At 41.7% G+C, this 15,460-nt stretch overlaps 1 protein-coding gene across 8 annotated transcripts in view; it reads left to right on the top strand.

The window, feature by feature from the left end:
- The window catches only part of PMCA (plasma membrane calcium-transporting ATPase 3), a 64,574-nt gene extending 49,750 nt beyond the window's left edge, over positions 1–14,824 (top strand). For 2 of the 8 annotated variants that reach the window (XM_076541450.1, XM_076541451.1), the window contains 2 exons: positions 606–674; positions 4,700–12,783. In XM_076541450.1, coding sequence (XP_076397565.1) covers positions 606–674; positions 4,700–4,924 — 294 coding nt within the window. In that variant the 3' untranslated portion in view covers positions 4,925–12,783. Of the gene's footprint in view, positions 1–605; positions 730–4,699; positions 12,784–14,290; positions 14,492–14,589 lie in introns of those variants that run through there. The other 6 variants (XM_012289382.2, XM_012289383.2, XR_001096471.2 and 3 more) reach the window with 5 other exon arrangements.
- The last annotated feature ends 636 nt before the right edge of the window (positions 14,825–15,460 follow it).

Below are 15,460 nucleotides of genomic sequence, written 5' to 3'. Positions count from 1 at the left end.
CGAACGCTCTAATAACGAGGGTGAAATTTCCAAAATATTATTATCTCGCGTTGCATGTTACGAAGCTATTCTCGGTTTCTGCTTATACGAATATCTGTTTACTTTTTTCGTTTCATTTTTCCACACATATTCATACGATCGATCTTCGCTAATTGATGCATTTAACTCACACGAATAATCTTATATACGTATTATGGAGGGATCTATATTTAATATACAGTTATTCTTTTTGCCAATAATGGATATTCAGGCACTTTTTAGCTTTACTATTTTTTTTCTTTTTCTTTTTAATAAGACAATGCTGTCTTCGTCGAAGAAATTACCACTCGAATTGTTTGTAATTGATGTAGTACGATTCGAATTTTTCACGTAAAATTCTGTCGAACGCTATAGCCTTGGAAAGTGGGCTTACCGAGAGACGGTATCGTCGGTTAAAAGGTGCCCAAAAGGTATAGTAGCGGTATCGTTCAATTGCGGTCAAGCGTTAAAGATTAATTAGAGTAAAAGAATTTAATCGAATCGACTATCGAGAAGCGGTGTACTGCTAAGTGCGTACTGTTCGTTGCGTTCAGTTATAACCATGATATTATCCTTTGCTCTTGAAGGTAATAGGTGGCGAGTTGCAGGAACGTTTGATACCAGTACCCTACAGCAAGAGTTCGACAGACCAAGCTGTAAGCGCTCCTCTCTGCTCTATCTTTCTCACTTTCGCTAAATCTAATCTTTTACTGTCTGTCTGTCTGTCTGTCTGTCTGTCTGCCTATCTGCCTATCTAATTCTGTTTGTTACTCGATGTATATCGAATAGAGAACACGTATACATACATAATAGAGCACAACAGACACGCACACAAACTTACCGTTTATCTGTCCGTCTTTAATTTATTTTTCTCTGATATATTCCATTTATACGTATACTTCACTGTTTATACACGAAGCTTTTCTACTTGCTCTTTATGCGATGCCGTTCGTTCGCGGCTGTCTGCCCTATTTGCTACTAAACGCTTCCTTCTTTTGTCTCTTCGCTTTTTCACTTATTTTCTTTTTTCGTACGGTACTCGTTTTACCTCTAGTCTTTCCATTCTTTGTCAGCACGTTCCTTCTCTTTTTAACTTTAAAGAGGTGTAACGCTGTGTAACGTTAAGAAGAAATAATATACTTGGTATTTCTCCGCGTGAAAAGGCTAGAGATTTTATAGTACATTTTTTGCTCTACTTGTTACGATTTTTATATTAATCCTTTTACTCCCATTTTTTCAACTAGTTCGCCGTTTACGAGACACGACAAAAGAAATGTACAAATTTTACTCCTTTATCTGTTACGTACACGCACACGATATAAACACTGACCAGTCGCGCACTCGAAGTAGCGCTTTTGTTCGGCCGCTTCTCTGTCTCTCGCTTGCGTCTCGTAATTACTGTTTCTTTATTATTTTTTCTTTGTTCGTTTCGCGTCGCGGGAGTTTCGCGCGAGCGATATTTTTCTTTTCGTTCCGTTGTCGAACGAAATTCGGTCGAAAACGAGTCGCCGACTGATCAACGACGAAACGAATCTGTACCCTACACGCGTTTCACTAATTTGCATACTTGTGACATGGCACTACGTTTTCAGTGATTTAGCCCCGAATTAGTAGCTCTACGATCTAGTTATAATTAGTAGCTTACACAAGGTAGATTTTCTAGCACTTTGACGGATAACACAGTAGGTACTACGCATGCATGATGAACAAACAACATACTTACACGCGTGCTCGATCACGAATGGATGCGAGATTCGATTTCGCGAAGACAAGAAACGGCTCGCTCGAAGAACATCGGTGTCGAGAATGTACAACAGCTTATCCGTAGATCGAACCAGGCGTCTCTTCGTATTTCGCATTTCGCGTTTATTTCTATATACGTTTAACAAAGGAAAAATAGCGTTTCAATGAGAGTTATCGATCCTTTTAATCCTTTTCGATGTTAAAAGTCTGTTTCGATATAAATAATTAACGGTACTTAATCGTTTTTCGTCGAAGTAAGAACGTCGATTGCAAGGCGTAAGGAAAAGCGCATCGGCTGCTCGATTTTAAGACCGATCTTTTCTACTCGATCGGACTCGGCCGATCCTTCGCGTTCGCGGTTTCGTTAAATATTTCGTGAAATTTTCGTAAATACGCTTACTCGAGTATCATTGTAACAAGTATTTAACAGTTCGTATAGCCAAGCGAAATAGAACGTATGATACGTATCGATTCGAAGCTTAAAGTCCGCGAAATTTTCGCGTAACCGTCTTTGTCGGACTTTAAGCTTCCAATTAATAGGATACATTTGCTATTTTGCACTATTTTTATATCATCGAATCGTATCGGACTTTCTACGTTTCATAGATATTTCTTAGATTTCATAGATAACCTGATACGATGCGTAACACGTTGATCCGAGCGATTGTCCTGCTCTAGTGCATTATAGTTTAAGAGACAATTTCACGGTGAAATTGTAAAGCAAAACCTCGATTAAACGTCGACAAATTCGTAATCTTAAAACTGAACCGACAATAATAAAGAAGCGAACGGACGTTCGCTTTCTCGATCAGTAACCGTAGATGACTTTTTCTTTTTCAAGTAACTCAAAGTTCTTCCAGTTTCGTGTTGAAATTTAAAAACGCGATCTTTATCGTTCTTTCGACGATCTTCGTACGGTATAATAAAGTTTCTCGTCGCGCTCTCCTACGTGTACAGTAGAGTCATTCGTCGAAAGATACTTTTCTTCTCTTCGCCATGCTGTCGACCTTGCCCCTCCCCCCGCCCCTTGTCACTCTCTCTCTCTTTCTCTCTCTCTCTCTCTCTCTCTCTCTCTGTTCTCTTACAATGTCTATATTTTCGAATGATTCTCGCGGCACGATCGATACGACCTTTGTCCGAAACATCGTCCGGGCGAACCTTTCGTCCGGCATCGTGCAAGAACGACGTAAACGTCTTTGGGACGTCGACGAACATGGGATGTATAGCGCTTTATTTTTCGCGTCGAACAGAGAGGCAAACCGCTTACGACTATTTCTCGAAAAGGAGTTTTCGATTGTACGTAAGGTACGTTTGGTAAACGCGAAAGCAGAGGGGAGACGTATCGCTCGTGAGACGGGGAATCATCAGGAGGTTATGTGTCGACCTGTGAGCTGCTTAAAGAGAAAGAAAACGAGTGTTTTGTCGGTGGTACAACCGTCGTTGTCTCTCTGCCCCCGCGGGAGCGCGCGGTATAGCGTGCATGTTTCGAATGTACCGGAGAGACGCATTTAGTGAAACGCTAAACCGGATATTTGACCAGGTTAAAGAGAGTCTGACCGTCAGCCTGGTTTAGGGGACCTTTCTCCACGACGCATCGTGTAAGTATTCCCTCAATGTTTTCTGTCAAACAAAAAAACGAACGAATGAGCAAATTAAAGACTAAAAAAAAAAAAAGAACAAAAAGCGACACATTTTCCTGCCACCTCCATGCAAATGCAAGAAAGGAAGGAAGAAAAAAAAAAAAAAGAGAGAGAGATGTATCGGTGTATTAGATAATATACGTATACGTGTATTTAATGGGGGAAAAAAATGAAAGAAAAAAGAAAAGAGTAATCTCACAGGTGTTTTTTTTCTTTGTTTCGATGGGGTTTCATTTTGTTTCCATACTAATAGGGAGAGGTAAATCATGGATGATTGAATAGCGATGTTCGTCGATTTCGCGATTACGCCAATGCATGTCAGTTCGCAGCCTGCAATTTGTCACGCTGTATTACAGCTCACCATACGATGCCAAGTGTATATGCGTGGAATTGTTTTCTTTTCTTTTGCTATTGTTGTTTTAGACACGATGATCGTACAAGCATTCTTTTTTTCGATCATTCGTATCTGCGAGAGTGTGCGTTGCAAAGAAACATTTACGTTGGCTTAACATAGCGTGAGAACATTTTGTCTATTCGAGAGAGAAAAAAAAGCAACGAGTATAAAGGAATCGTGAGGAGCTTTTCAGCAAAGCCTCGCATATCCGCTTACCGCATCGAAACGATGATCGCGTGTCTGAAGCGTTCGACGATTTCGTATTTCCTGGGCTGTGATATATCCAAGGTCAATCGACGAAACCAGACGCAGGAACGAAATCGGGTGGAAGATTCGGCCATCGACGGGTGCATGTGGTGTTGCGTGACATTGCAAGTATAGTTTGAGGCGGTGATGTCGGTGAGTTACGAATTTTAATTTATTCCTTCGATAAGAAAGAGGAAAAGGTTCGAAATTGTTTGGAAAGCGCCGAATAAAAGACATTAGCGAATCTACGCCATCGATATCGCTTCCTTAAATTTTGTGTCTTAACTATTTTGCCTTGCTACGCAGGGTATCGAAACCCCGCCTAGTTCTTCTAGTTAATATTCGTGTGGCCGCTGCTTTCTGTCTCTTTATACATACACATAATTATACCTCTATATATATATATATTTACATAAGTGTCCCTTTAATCCGTTGACGGAGATTGATCCTCGTATCGGAAAGAAAATAAAGAATTTTACTCGAAAGAGGGTATTTAAGGAGAGTATTTAAGAAGAGTAGAGGAGAGTAGTAAAAAACGATAGGAAGGATCAACCTCCCGGCCCTAAATGGATTTTTTCTCTAACGGTGTATCTCCCGATTTTGTGGCGAAAGGAGGATAAACGCGATCCGATACTGATAGAAAGGTTTCCGGTTACAGATCCGCGTAGTGAACGCATTTCGGCAGGGCCTAGACGCGCGCTACATGAGCGAGCACAGCAGCACTAACTTGGCGGAGGTACTGAGAAAGCAGTCGTCCTTGAGCAAGCGGCTCTCGCAAACGAGCAACATCGAATACGCCGACAACAACCCAGACGAGCTGACCATACCCGAGATAGACGTCGAAAGGCTCTCGAGTCACAGTCACACCGAGACCGCCGTTTAGAGAGAGAACGGCCAGCAGCCACCACGGTCATAGATATACAATAACGTGTTACGTTCGAAATCTTTTGACGATGTGTAATAATCCTCATCCTTGTTTTCTCGTGGGCAGCGCGTAAAGAAAGAAAACGAACAAACCGCGAGCAGAAGCGTGCTTTGTGATCTTTGACGAGAAGAAAAGAGAGGATCATTCCTGACCGAGTCAAAACAAAACGAAGAAAAGTCGTGACGCGAGGCTAGGTCTTCGTCATTTTGGTTATCGCCAAAGGCACGTTTATTCGAGATTATTCGAGATTATTCGAGATTATTCGAGATCATTCGAGATCATTCGAGATTATTCGAGAGACGATCAAATCTATAAAGAACAAAAGAAACGATCGAATGACGATGACGATGACCTTCTAACCACGAAAACATCGTCGCGGACCTCTGTTGATCCGTGCGAAACACCAATTATAAAATACCAAAGTAACGCACCACTGCCTTCCTTCTGTTTAGTTGTTACTTACGTTTCTTCTTTTCTCTCCTCCTCCGACCCTCCTATTTCTCTCTCTCTCTCTCTCTCTCTCTCTCTCTCTCTCTCTCTCCCTTTCTCTCTACTCTCCTCTCCCCCTTTCTCTCTCTCTTTCACCGCAACTTTTTTCTTTTCTAACTGAGCATTTTCATTTTACTTTCCTATGGACGTTACGTTCGAACAGCCTGTTATCGTTTCGTCGTTATTTCGTAATTGCACCGATTGGAATTGTAACAGAGACAGAGAGAAACTAGTACGAGAAGACGTTTCGATTAGTTGACACGACGAGAAACTTATTTTCTCCGAAGTTTCCGGTCGTTCTCGTTTTCGTTCTCGTTTCGCTTACCGACTTCTCGCTTCTTCTCTCTGTTTCTTTTCTTCGTTCGTTTCATCGTTTGCCGAACGTATTTGTCACGCCATTTTTTACCGCCATCGATCGTTCGATTTTCATCATCTCGTTTCTTACCCGTCCCTACTTTGTCCCCTTCTATCGTCTCCTATCTCGTTACCTCGCACAATATTCGCTTTTCCTGTCCTTTCTTCCTAATCGTTAACGTACATTTCTCCGCCACCACCCTGTCTCTCTCTCTCTCTCTCTCTCTCTCTCTCTCTCTTTCTTCCTTGCTCTTTCTCGCGTGACTTAAAGATGATCTAGTCACTAGTTTGTATCGCTAAATACTTCCGTGAATATACTCAGCATTGGGGGTGCCTTACCGAAAACAAAGTTAAAAAGAATGCGCATTGTTTTTTAGCCTTACTTCGCGTGTTAAACGAGGTTCGATGAGAAGAAGGGAAAAAATAACAGAATTTCGCACCGATTCTTCTTTACTATGTCGCGTAATTAAGGGGATTAACGGAAAGAGTAATTCAACGAAAGTAAAAGAAAAGAAAAGATAAGAAAGAATAAATGAAGCGCAGAAAGGAATGAAAGGAAAATGGTTGCCACGACATTGCCATTATTACGCTTAAATCGATACAAAGATCCTGATAGTAAAGACGTAATCACGCCACGGTACGAAACCCGCATGTACTTTTAGTAATAAATATATAGCTACGATCTACCAAAAATAAAAAAAGAAGAACGTAATTTTTTCGACGAGTCACCTGTTTTTTTTTTCTTGAGTTGTATGCTTGACAAAAGAGCCGTACACCGTAAACGGACGAGAAGACCGGTTACCGATAGCGTGTTCGCGTATCTTTTTGTTTCTCGTTGTTCGTGTGACTATACCGTAATTATTCTCAGGACCTATCGATTTCGATCGAGAACGAAGCGCGCCTGCTGAAACGTTTACGCGTTATCCGATGCTGTTCGATCGCGACGACGCGTTCGCGATTTCGCGCGATATAAATAAGGGACGCGGTCGGATCGGGTCGGACGAGTTCGGGCAAAGTTGGCTTCGTGCTCGAGAGACGACCCGGTGTTGTTCGCGAATCCCTAACGCGAACAGATTATCGCGCGCGACGTGTACATAAAGATCGTTCGAAAGTTCGAAAGCGGACCTTTTAGACCTCTGGACCCTGATTTCGCGTCGCAAATGCCGGCAATAGGTATTTACTTGGTGCCGAGTATAATAAGTTGTATGTTTTTAAATAAGAGAACCGCTGCCAAATAAAAAGCGAAAAGACAACGTGACGCGTGTTTACCGAGTCTCCATGAAGTCAGTAGCCAGTTTGATTGGACGAGTAGCTTCTCGATCGGTTCGCGCGGCGATTATTAAACGCGAAAAGGAAAAAACGGATAAAGGAAAAGAAGATTCGTTTCGTTTGCTCGGAACGCTTTCGAAGCGACGGAAATTCGTAATACGTGGTTGCGTTACGCGGACACGGATCTTTTCGTAGGGTCCGTTTAAACATAGGAATTAGTTTGAACAGGCTTTTAAGAGGCCTATTTACTGCACCGTATTCTAGTCTTAAGCACTCTATATGCCTTACACTGCCAATTATAAAGACGCGCTGTTCTTACGGATACCTGTACGGTACGCATACAACGATGCCATCGTCGCCGACGTCGTCGTCGTCCTCGCGGTCATCGTGATATACCGTCGTCTTCGTTGGTCGTTTTACATGATCGTTCCTCCTATCTCTAGACATCGCGCTTACGAACTTTCCTATCCTCTCTCTTATACTTCCGTTTCACAATCGCGGTTATCTCATTTTCTCTCGTTACTTCGGTTTCGCCTATCTCGCGTCCTTCTTACCCCGTATCGCGCGTACCTTCACTGGACACGTAGATCCGTGTCTCCGTCGATCTCGCTTTCGGCGTTTCGTCGAACGCTTTTTTCTTCCGTCGAAAAAGCTCATTTTCACTCTCCTCGTAATCCGAACGATGACCTCTCTCTCCGTTTGTTCCGTCGAAGCTTAGAGTAACGAAAAGGAAAAGAAAGTACTTGTCAGGTGAAGATTGGGAAAAAAAAAAAAAAAAAAGACCGCTACTAATTTCACGCAGGCTTCGATAGACACGGTCGCGTCGCGCGAATCGTCGCGGACGACGGTTCCGATCGATGCACCCACGATGTATTAATAAAACGAGGAAACTGTCGGAAAGCAAGTACGAGAAGGAAAGTAGGCGATAAACTATAAAAAAGAAGTAACGAGGAAACGAAATTAAGCGTCGATCGCGGTTGAAAGAACGCGACGATCGCGTATGCTCGTTCATGCTCGTTCGTTTAATAGGTATAGATAGATATATAAGCAACTTTTACAAGCGAGAAGAAAGTGGGAAAAGTTTTGAAGCAACCGAAGAACACAAGCGAATTAACGATATACGTACGTAGACGGACAGGAAGACGAATCAATATCTCGCTGTTATCGAAGTATTTGCATGCTCGGTACCGCACCGTTATCGTTATTGCCGTTATCTCGCCCCATCGTCATCCTCGTTGTACCGTTTTACGTTGTTTTTTGCCCGCCGTCAAGATCGCACCGATCATCCGAGAGCGAACTCTGTCGAATCGACTCGTCACGCGTCCCGTCCCTTAAAATTGCATTAAGTATGTTTTTACACTCCGGTTGTTCTTACTCTGTACTCTATTATTATATTTAACGCGTTTCGCGAATATTTAAGATCGTGTAGACTAATAATACGCGGAAAAGGAGAAAAGAAAAAAAAACGTAACGAATAGTTCGGATAGTCCGAGTGGAGCGCGAAGGAACGAAAGATACGATCCTTCGACGGTGTTGTTTGCCCCCGGACGACTCGTTTCCGCTGGAAGGCTACTCCGGTTCGTGTCGGATCCGGAGCCGTTAGAAAGAAGAAAAATTACGGTTCTCGTAGCGTCGATACGAAGCAGAGAACGAAGCTGTCCTTGTATATACCTCGCGACGACTACCGTCACCGCCGACGTCTCGAACCCTATCGAATCAGCCGCTCTGCCTGGACATCCGTTCCTCCGTAGACCCTTCGCTTTCCTTTCGACAATGCCACGAGCGACAACCTAACGGAAGAACGAAGATGGAGCGAAACGCGAGGCGACGAAGCGAACTAAGCTGGACTAACTAACGGTGTTCGAAAGAAACGAAAAGAAGAAAAATGAACAAAAAAAAAAAAAAATGACAAAAACGTTTATCGCGAAAGTGAAAACCGTTCGCGCAGCGGTACGATATTGCACCGATTCGTAGTATCGTTGAACGTCTCGTGCTTCGAACCGATCTCGAAACGAAATCGACCTGTCTTCGCTTGACGATGTAAATATATATATATATATATATACATATATGTATATATATATAGATATATACGTATATACATATATACATAGGCATATACATATAGATATACATATACATCTAAGCTTCGAGCCTTCGATCGAATAGCGATCATCGGGGCTTTTTACGTGCTCGCACGTTCGAACGCGCGTTGCGTTTCGTTCGGTACGAAACGACGGTGCAACGGTGATTTCGAACTGCGAGAAGAGTATTATATTTTTAGCGCGATCGTTGAATCGAGACGCGTTACCGTGTGTTTGATCGAATGCGAGTGTACGAGCGAAAAAAAAAAAAAAATCGTTTTCCTTTCCTCTTCTTTTGTTCGTCGAGAGAAGTTCGAGAGAAGTTCGAGAGGAGCGAGTTAACCGCGTATCCTTGTAAAGCGTAATTCTCGTCGCTGTATCGGTGAATTTAAGAAAGAATTCGAATCCGGAGCTACTCGTCGCCGATCGAAGTACGATCGGTAGTTCCAGATTTATCGGCTCGTTATTCGTTTAATGGCGGACGGAGGCGAAAGGAACACAGCGAATCGTCTCGGTATAATCCGGCGGTAACAGTTTTCGTCCATAACGAAGAAGCTTTGTCTGGTTTTCGATCTGGCCTTACCGATCTATCGCGTACAAGCGAAACGTGCCACTGCCCGCGCGATACACAGGCGTTGGATATTCGTTGCTTTCGCGGCCCGTCGTCGTTCGATAATCGCGTTGCATCTCGAACATCGTGCGTCGAGATTTATACTTGTTCGCTTACGTCCTCTCGAAGATAGTAATACATAACTCGATATAACGCGACGCGCGAGAGAATCGCGAAGAGGAGAGCAGAGGAAAATGTCGACTCGCGTTGTCGGAGAAAACAACTTGGCGTCGTTGCGACGAAAAGTTGCGCAGCGTTGATCGCGTCCTTTTAACATAAGCAATAAAATATAAGGGAGAGAGAGAGAGAGAGAGAGAGAGGGGGAGAGATGCAAGACGATTCGAAGATCGATACGCTGCAATATCCTACTGCTATAGATCGATCGTGGTCGCTCGAAATTGTTCTCTTCGAGGGACAGAAGATATCGTGGGAGGGAAGATCTCGCAGGACCGTGACGAACTTTCTTGGACAAAGGCTACCTTAGAAACGCGTCGATACTGTGCGGATCTATCGGACAATTACTCTTTATTCGCCCTGTTAGAACGTTGTCGTTTATTTCGGTAATTAAAGTACGAGATGTTACTTAAGAGACGTAAGAAATAATTTCTGTAAACATTCGATCTCGCCGCGCCTCCGTCATTTATCCTTGCGGCCATTAGGCAAATCATCGTTCCGTGCATCCTTTCCTGCCGTTTCTTCGTCCGTGATTATCGATTATCGATGATTCGATAAAAAGAGTTATTTCGTTAGTCTTTTCGATCGATCTTATCGATAATCGACTGGCTCGAAACGCGATCGGATACGAGGAGAATCGGTTCGGCGAAAAGGAAATAAAAAATCGTAGCCTGTCTCGCGAGACCGACTATTCGAAACGGCCGGAACCTCGAGTCGCGATGATCGATCGTTGTTTAGTGGATCCAGAGCGACACGAGAAAACTCACCATTGCGGTTGGGACCAAGTCTCGACGATCGTCAAGAGTAATTAGAGAGAAACTAAACTAGAGCTAGCGAAAGAGACAATTTGTTCGAACAGCTTAGTCGTGTCTCGTCGTTCTAAAGGCCGCCGCGCGCGAGATCGTTCGCGAGGAACCGCGTTACGCGACGCCCTCGATTTCTTCGATATCGTTGCGCTTTTCACGTAACGCACAGTAGTAACCTCCTTTCGTCGAGGTAGATTTCGACGAGGGACACGCGAATCGGTTATCGAGCCACGCAGAGAGAGATACAGCGATTTCCGTACGAATCGTTCGTACAAATGTTCCAGCTGTAACTCGGCCGAGAGTCGGGCGTCGCGTTACGCGAGTTCTTAGCGAGCGCGCGCTCAAGCGACACTTAATAATACGTAAATTCTAGCTATGTCGTGCACGCGCTCAGAATCGAGATATATTAAATAATAATAAAAAAAAAAAAAATACTTGTTATATTTCCGTCGTTTTCTCGACGACTGGATTTCCGGGCTATCGATCGACGCTTTGCCAATCGCGGAAGCCGCTGGCAGACGATGACGAAACAGCGCGCGTTCACGCTGCGAGTATAATTGCTTGGAACGTGTATATTTTTACGTGCGCGAACACAGGAACGAAACGATGGACTCGAACGAATAACCGAGTTGACAGTGGAACCGAAAAGATCGACGTCGCGAATACAATAAGGATTTGCCGATGCCGGAGGAAAAGGAAAGGAGAAAAAGAAAAAACAATGAGGGAAATTTCCGAACTGAATCTTGGTATAAGCCTTTGTTTCCGAGTAAAAATTTTAGAATTACACAGATTGTTTTTGCAAATGTATCGAGCGCAACATTTGGCAAATATTAAATATATTAAGCTAGTTATTTATAGCGAGTTTCACCCAAAATCTTTTGGGGATATTCGAGTTTATTCCATTGTCAATGGGTTATGCCAGTACCGATACCGAGAGGAAGCTAGAGCGTGCGTTTTGATTCTCACACGATTTCCATCAAAAACGTACCGAACTGTAAAAAGTATATATATACGTACGCGTATATAACCTATACACGTATATATAGATATACGGACAGACACGAACACACACACGCATACACGCGCGAAATTATACGTATATATTTATATATATTCAGAATATGTGTATCATATGTATGTATGTATATATATGTATTCTGAATATGTATACGTGTATATTTATATGTATATTCAGCAGTAATAAAACAGGAGAGTTGTACTGTGCCAGAATATGTAATATCCTGTGTTATGATTGGAACTTGTTGTAATTCTGAAGTATTTTGAGAGAGTATCCTTTCTAGCGACGAGTCGGAACTTAACTGGTTATAATTAAGCAAGTAATATATTTATTGAAGTTAAAGTGTGGTAAATTTTAGAAAAGTTGGAATTATGTTTCATATAACGAGTTATTGATTTGTTTCACATGTGCAATCATATAATGTGAAATGATATATTGTGAACACTAAAAATAGGTAATGGAAAATTATATTATGAATTTGAATTTACAAAAGTTTAATTGAACGTTATAAATAAAGAGAAATACACAATTATACAAAACGAAGGTAGAACAGTTTTTGCTATTGTTGGCTTTCGTAACAGATGCCCAATAATCTTAAATTTATAAATAGGAGTTTCGAAAACACGACAAATTATAATAGAATTTCCATTAAACGGTACATTGATTCCTTGTATTTCTCTCGTTTGCTGTCCAATTTATCTTCCGTTCATCCAGCTATCGTACCATCGTGCTTCGCGTGCATCGTTCCTTTCGAATCGAGTTATCCTTACCGAACGATAAATACGTAAGAAAAGCTAATTTCCTCCTAAACGTTATTACGATAGTTCCTTAGATAAAGTGAAAACAACGGAACACTTGAAAAATTGAACGATGCCATCAGCTGTGCGCGGGTAGCTGAATCATATTTATATGACAATTTCGGAAATTGCATTTCGTGTCATCGGTTGTAACGGTATACCATTATACACTTAATGTATTCTTACTGTTTAATTATACTTTGATTATTGATTAAACCAGATGATTTCGCATGTACATGTATCCCTTCTTAAATTCCCAAAGATCGATCGACCTTCGCCCAAAGTATCGACGTTCCACGATACTTTACGTTTCGAACAGACGATGCCACCAACTTCGATCAAACGTAAGTTAATTCTCTGCTCCGAAATCGATAGTTCATTGCAAACCGATTAATTAAACGATTTAAAAGCGTTTCGTAAATTTAATAAGCACCATCTAGCGATGCGCGCCGGAATTATTCGAACATTGAATAATTAATAACGCGTTACTCTGTCTCGTTAACTTTTTCAGATTGTTCCACGAACAGAATGAAGTCGGTAAAACGATACTACGGAACTCTCGTTTTTCGAAAAATTAGAAAATCTGTATTTCGTGAACCTCGAAAAACCCAGCCATCTAGCGGTGAAAGGTAGGAACTAATGGAACTGAATATCGAAATAAAAATGTTTCGTTTGTCAATTTTCCTCGCTCGTCAACGCTTTCGAAACGATTCAGAATCAATTATTCTTGCTTCTTGGAAGCAATTTCATGCACGTTATCCCTTTCCAAATTGGAAAAATCAATATTCGATATATTAATTCGAACACGATAGGTCTACTGAAAAACAATAACGACAGCGCCATCTATCGGACGAAGACCGGGAGTAATTCTTGGTATCAGGAACGCAGGCAAGCAAAGGAGGTATGCGCGGTAGGTCTCCCGCGCAGGTCCGCGCCTGCGCGGTGTCAAAACCAGCATGGCGTCGCGCATGCGCAGTGTAGCTGGAATGGGCCCGCCCCCCGGACACTGTCGCGCGTGCGCAGTAGAACCGAATTAGCACCGCCCACCTAGCACCCTGTCGCGCATGCGCAGTAGGCAGGGGTGGAGTCGACGCGTCGCGCATGCGCACCGGAACCGGTGGGGGGCTGGCTTTATAAGATGGCGTCGCTTGACTCCACCCATGTTAGAACGCTGATATAGAATAATTAATTATTCGATTCCTGCACATAATTTGTGAACTTTCATGATCGAAGAACGATCACAGGTTCATTAGCCATTTTTCAACGTCGCGTTTGATCAGTATTTTATTGAAAATAATTTGTTATCGATAGTCCGTTGCAAATGTAAGAGTAGTACACTGCATTCGTGAATAATCCGAACAAATATATAATGAGAAGATAGATAATAAATCGTCGATCATAAAAGTTCATAAATTATGTTCAGAAAATGAGTAATTAATTTTTTTTTCTCTACACGACGATTATTCTATTGCGCATGCGCGACGCTGCGCGGAATACCTTCTGCTCCGCGTACCTCCTATAGTTTTCTGTGACCCTGATACTAGAAGTAGTTTCGAAACGCCAACCGCTAGATGGCGCTGACCAAACATTTTTTCTGTCGATCTGTCTATACTTTATATCTAATAAATGAACAAAATATTAATAACTAATTACTTTCAATAACATGCTGAATAAATGTGATACGAGGAAATAGTTAATAAATCACTTTATCTTTATATTTCAGAATTGGACATGGCGAGAACCAATTACATCTCGTTTGAAATTTGGAAAGACGATGGGAGAAGCAGAAAGTAGAAAAAGTGACAAGTTTAACAAGTAGTATTTGATGATACCATCGATAGTCTTTCCTGAACCTTCGTGAAAAGCGGACACAAGGTAGCATTTACGTGTTGTGGCCAGTTCTGTTCGACACGTTCTATTTCAGGCAAGTACTTGCAACTTCTACGATGAACACGCTTCATTATTAATTGAATTATTTTATTCTTTTAATTAAAAATAATTTTGCATTTTACTGTGTTGCAGAAATGAAGAGGTCATTCTACGTCATTCGACGCTTCAACTACTTCTTCGACGTGACGAAGCGAATCCAAGAAGAATAAACCACTATAAATCGCACATTATACACTATACGTTAGCATTATTACTTACACTGTAATTGTAACTTACCATTGTAATTTACTATTTGTATAATATGTAAACCTAGATATAAGCCATGATTGTTATATTGTTATTTGCGCACCGATTAATTATATTGTACCGATCCTTATGTATTTCAAACTTGTATGTACTATTAATTTTAATAAAAATTCAATAAAAGGAATGCACTGAGTATTTATTTACGAACCCAATCCCAAGCGTTGAAAAACATTAAACAAAATTATTCGAAGCGAAAAATTAAAAACGAACTACAAAAAATAGCGGAAAAAAATGTAAACCTAAAAAACAAGAATTCGGTCTCGAAAAATTTCTGCGAAACCTCTTCGAACTTTATGTGCTCCTGATACCAAATTTCAAAATCCGTAATTTTGGTTCGAAAAATTTCTATGCCACCTCCTCACGTGTTATGTGCTCCTGATACCAAACTTCAAAATCCGGAATTTTGCTCGAAAAATTTCCGTGCCACCTCCTCACGTGTTATGTGCTCCTGATACCAAATTTCAAAATCCAGAATTTCGCTCGAAAAATTTCCGTGCCACCTCCATCTAGGTTATGTACTCCTGATACCAAATTTCAAAATCCAGAATTCGGGTTTGAAAAATTATTGTGCCACCTCCTCGCAACTTATGTTCTCCTGATACAAATTCTCAAAATTGGTCGGTGGAATTTTAAAAATCCCGCGCGGGAATTCTTGGAATTTGACGTCATCAAAATTCCAAGAAGTGGCACTAAGAAT

The sequence above is a fragment of the Megachile rotundata genome, chromosome 16, assembly GCF_050947335.1.
Source record: "Megachile rotundata isolate GNS110a chromosome 16, iyMegRotu1, whole genome shotgun sequence".
NCBI lineage: Eukaryota > Metazoa > Arthropoda > Insecta > Hymenoptera > Megachilidae > Megachile > Megachile rotundata.
The sequence above is the reverse complement of the archived record's forward strand: the minus strand, read 5'-3'. Positions and strand labels throughout refer to the sequence as shown.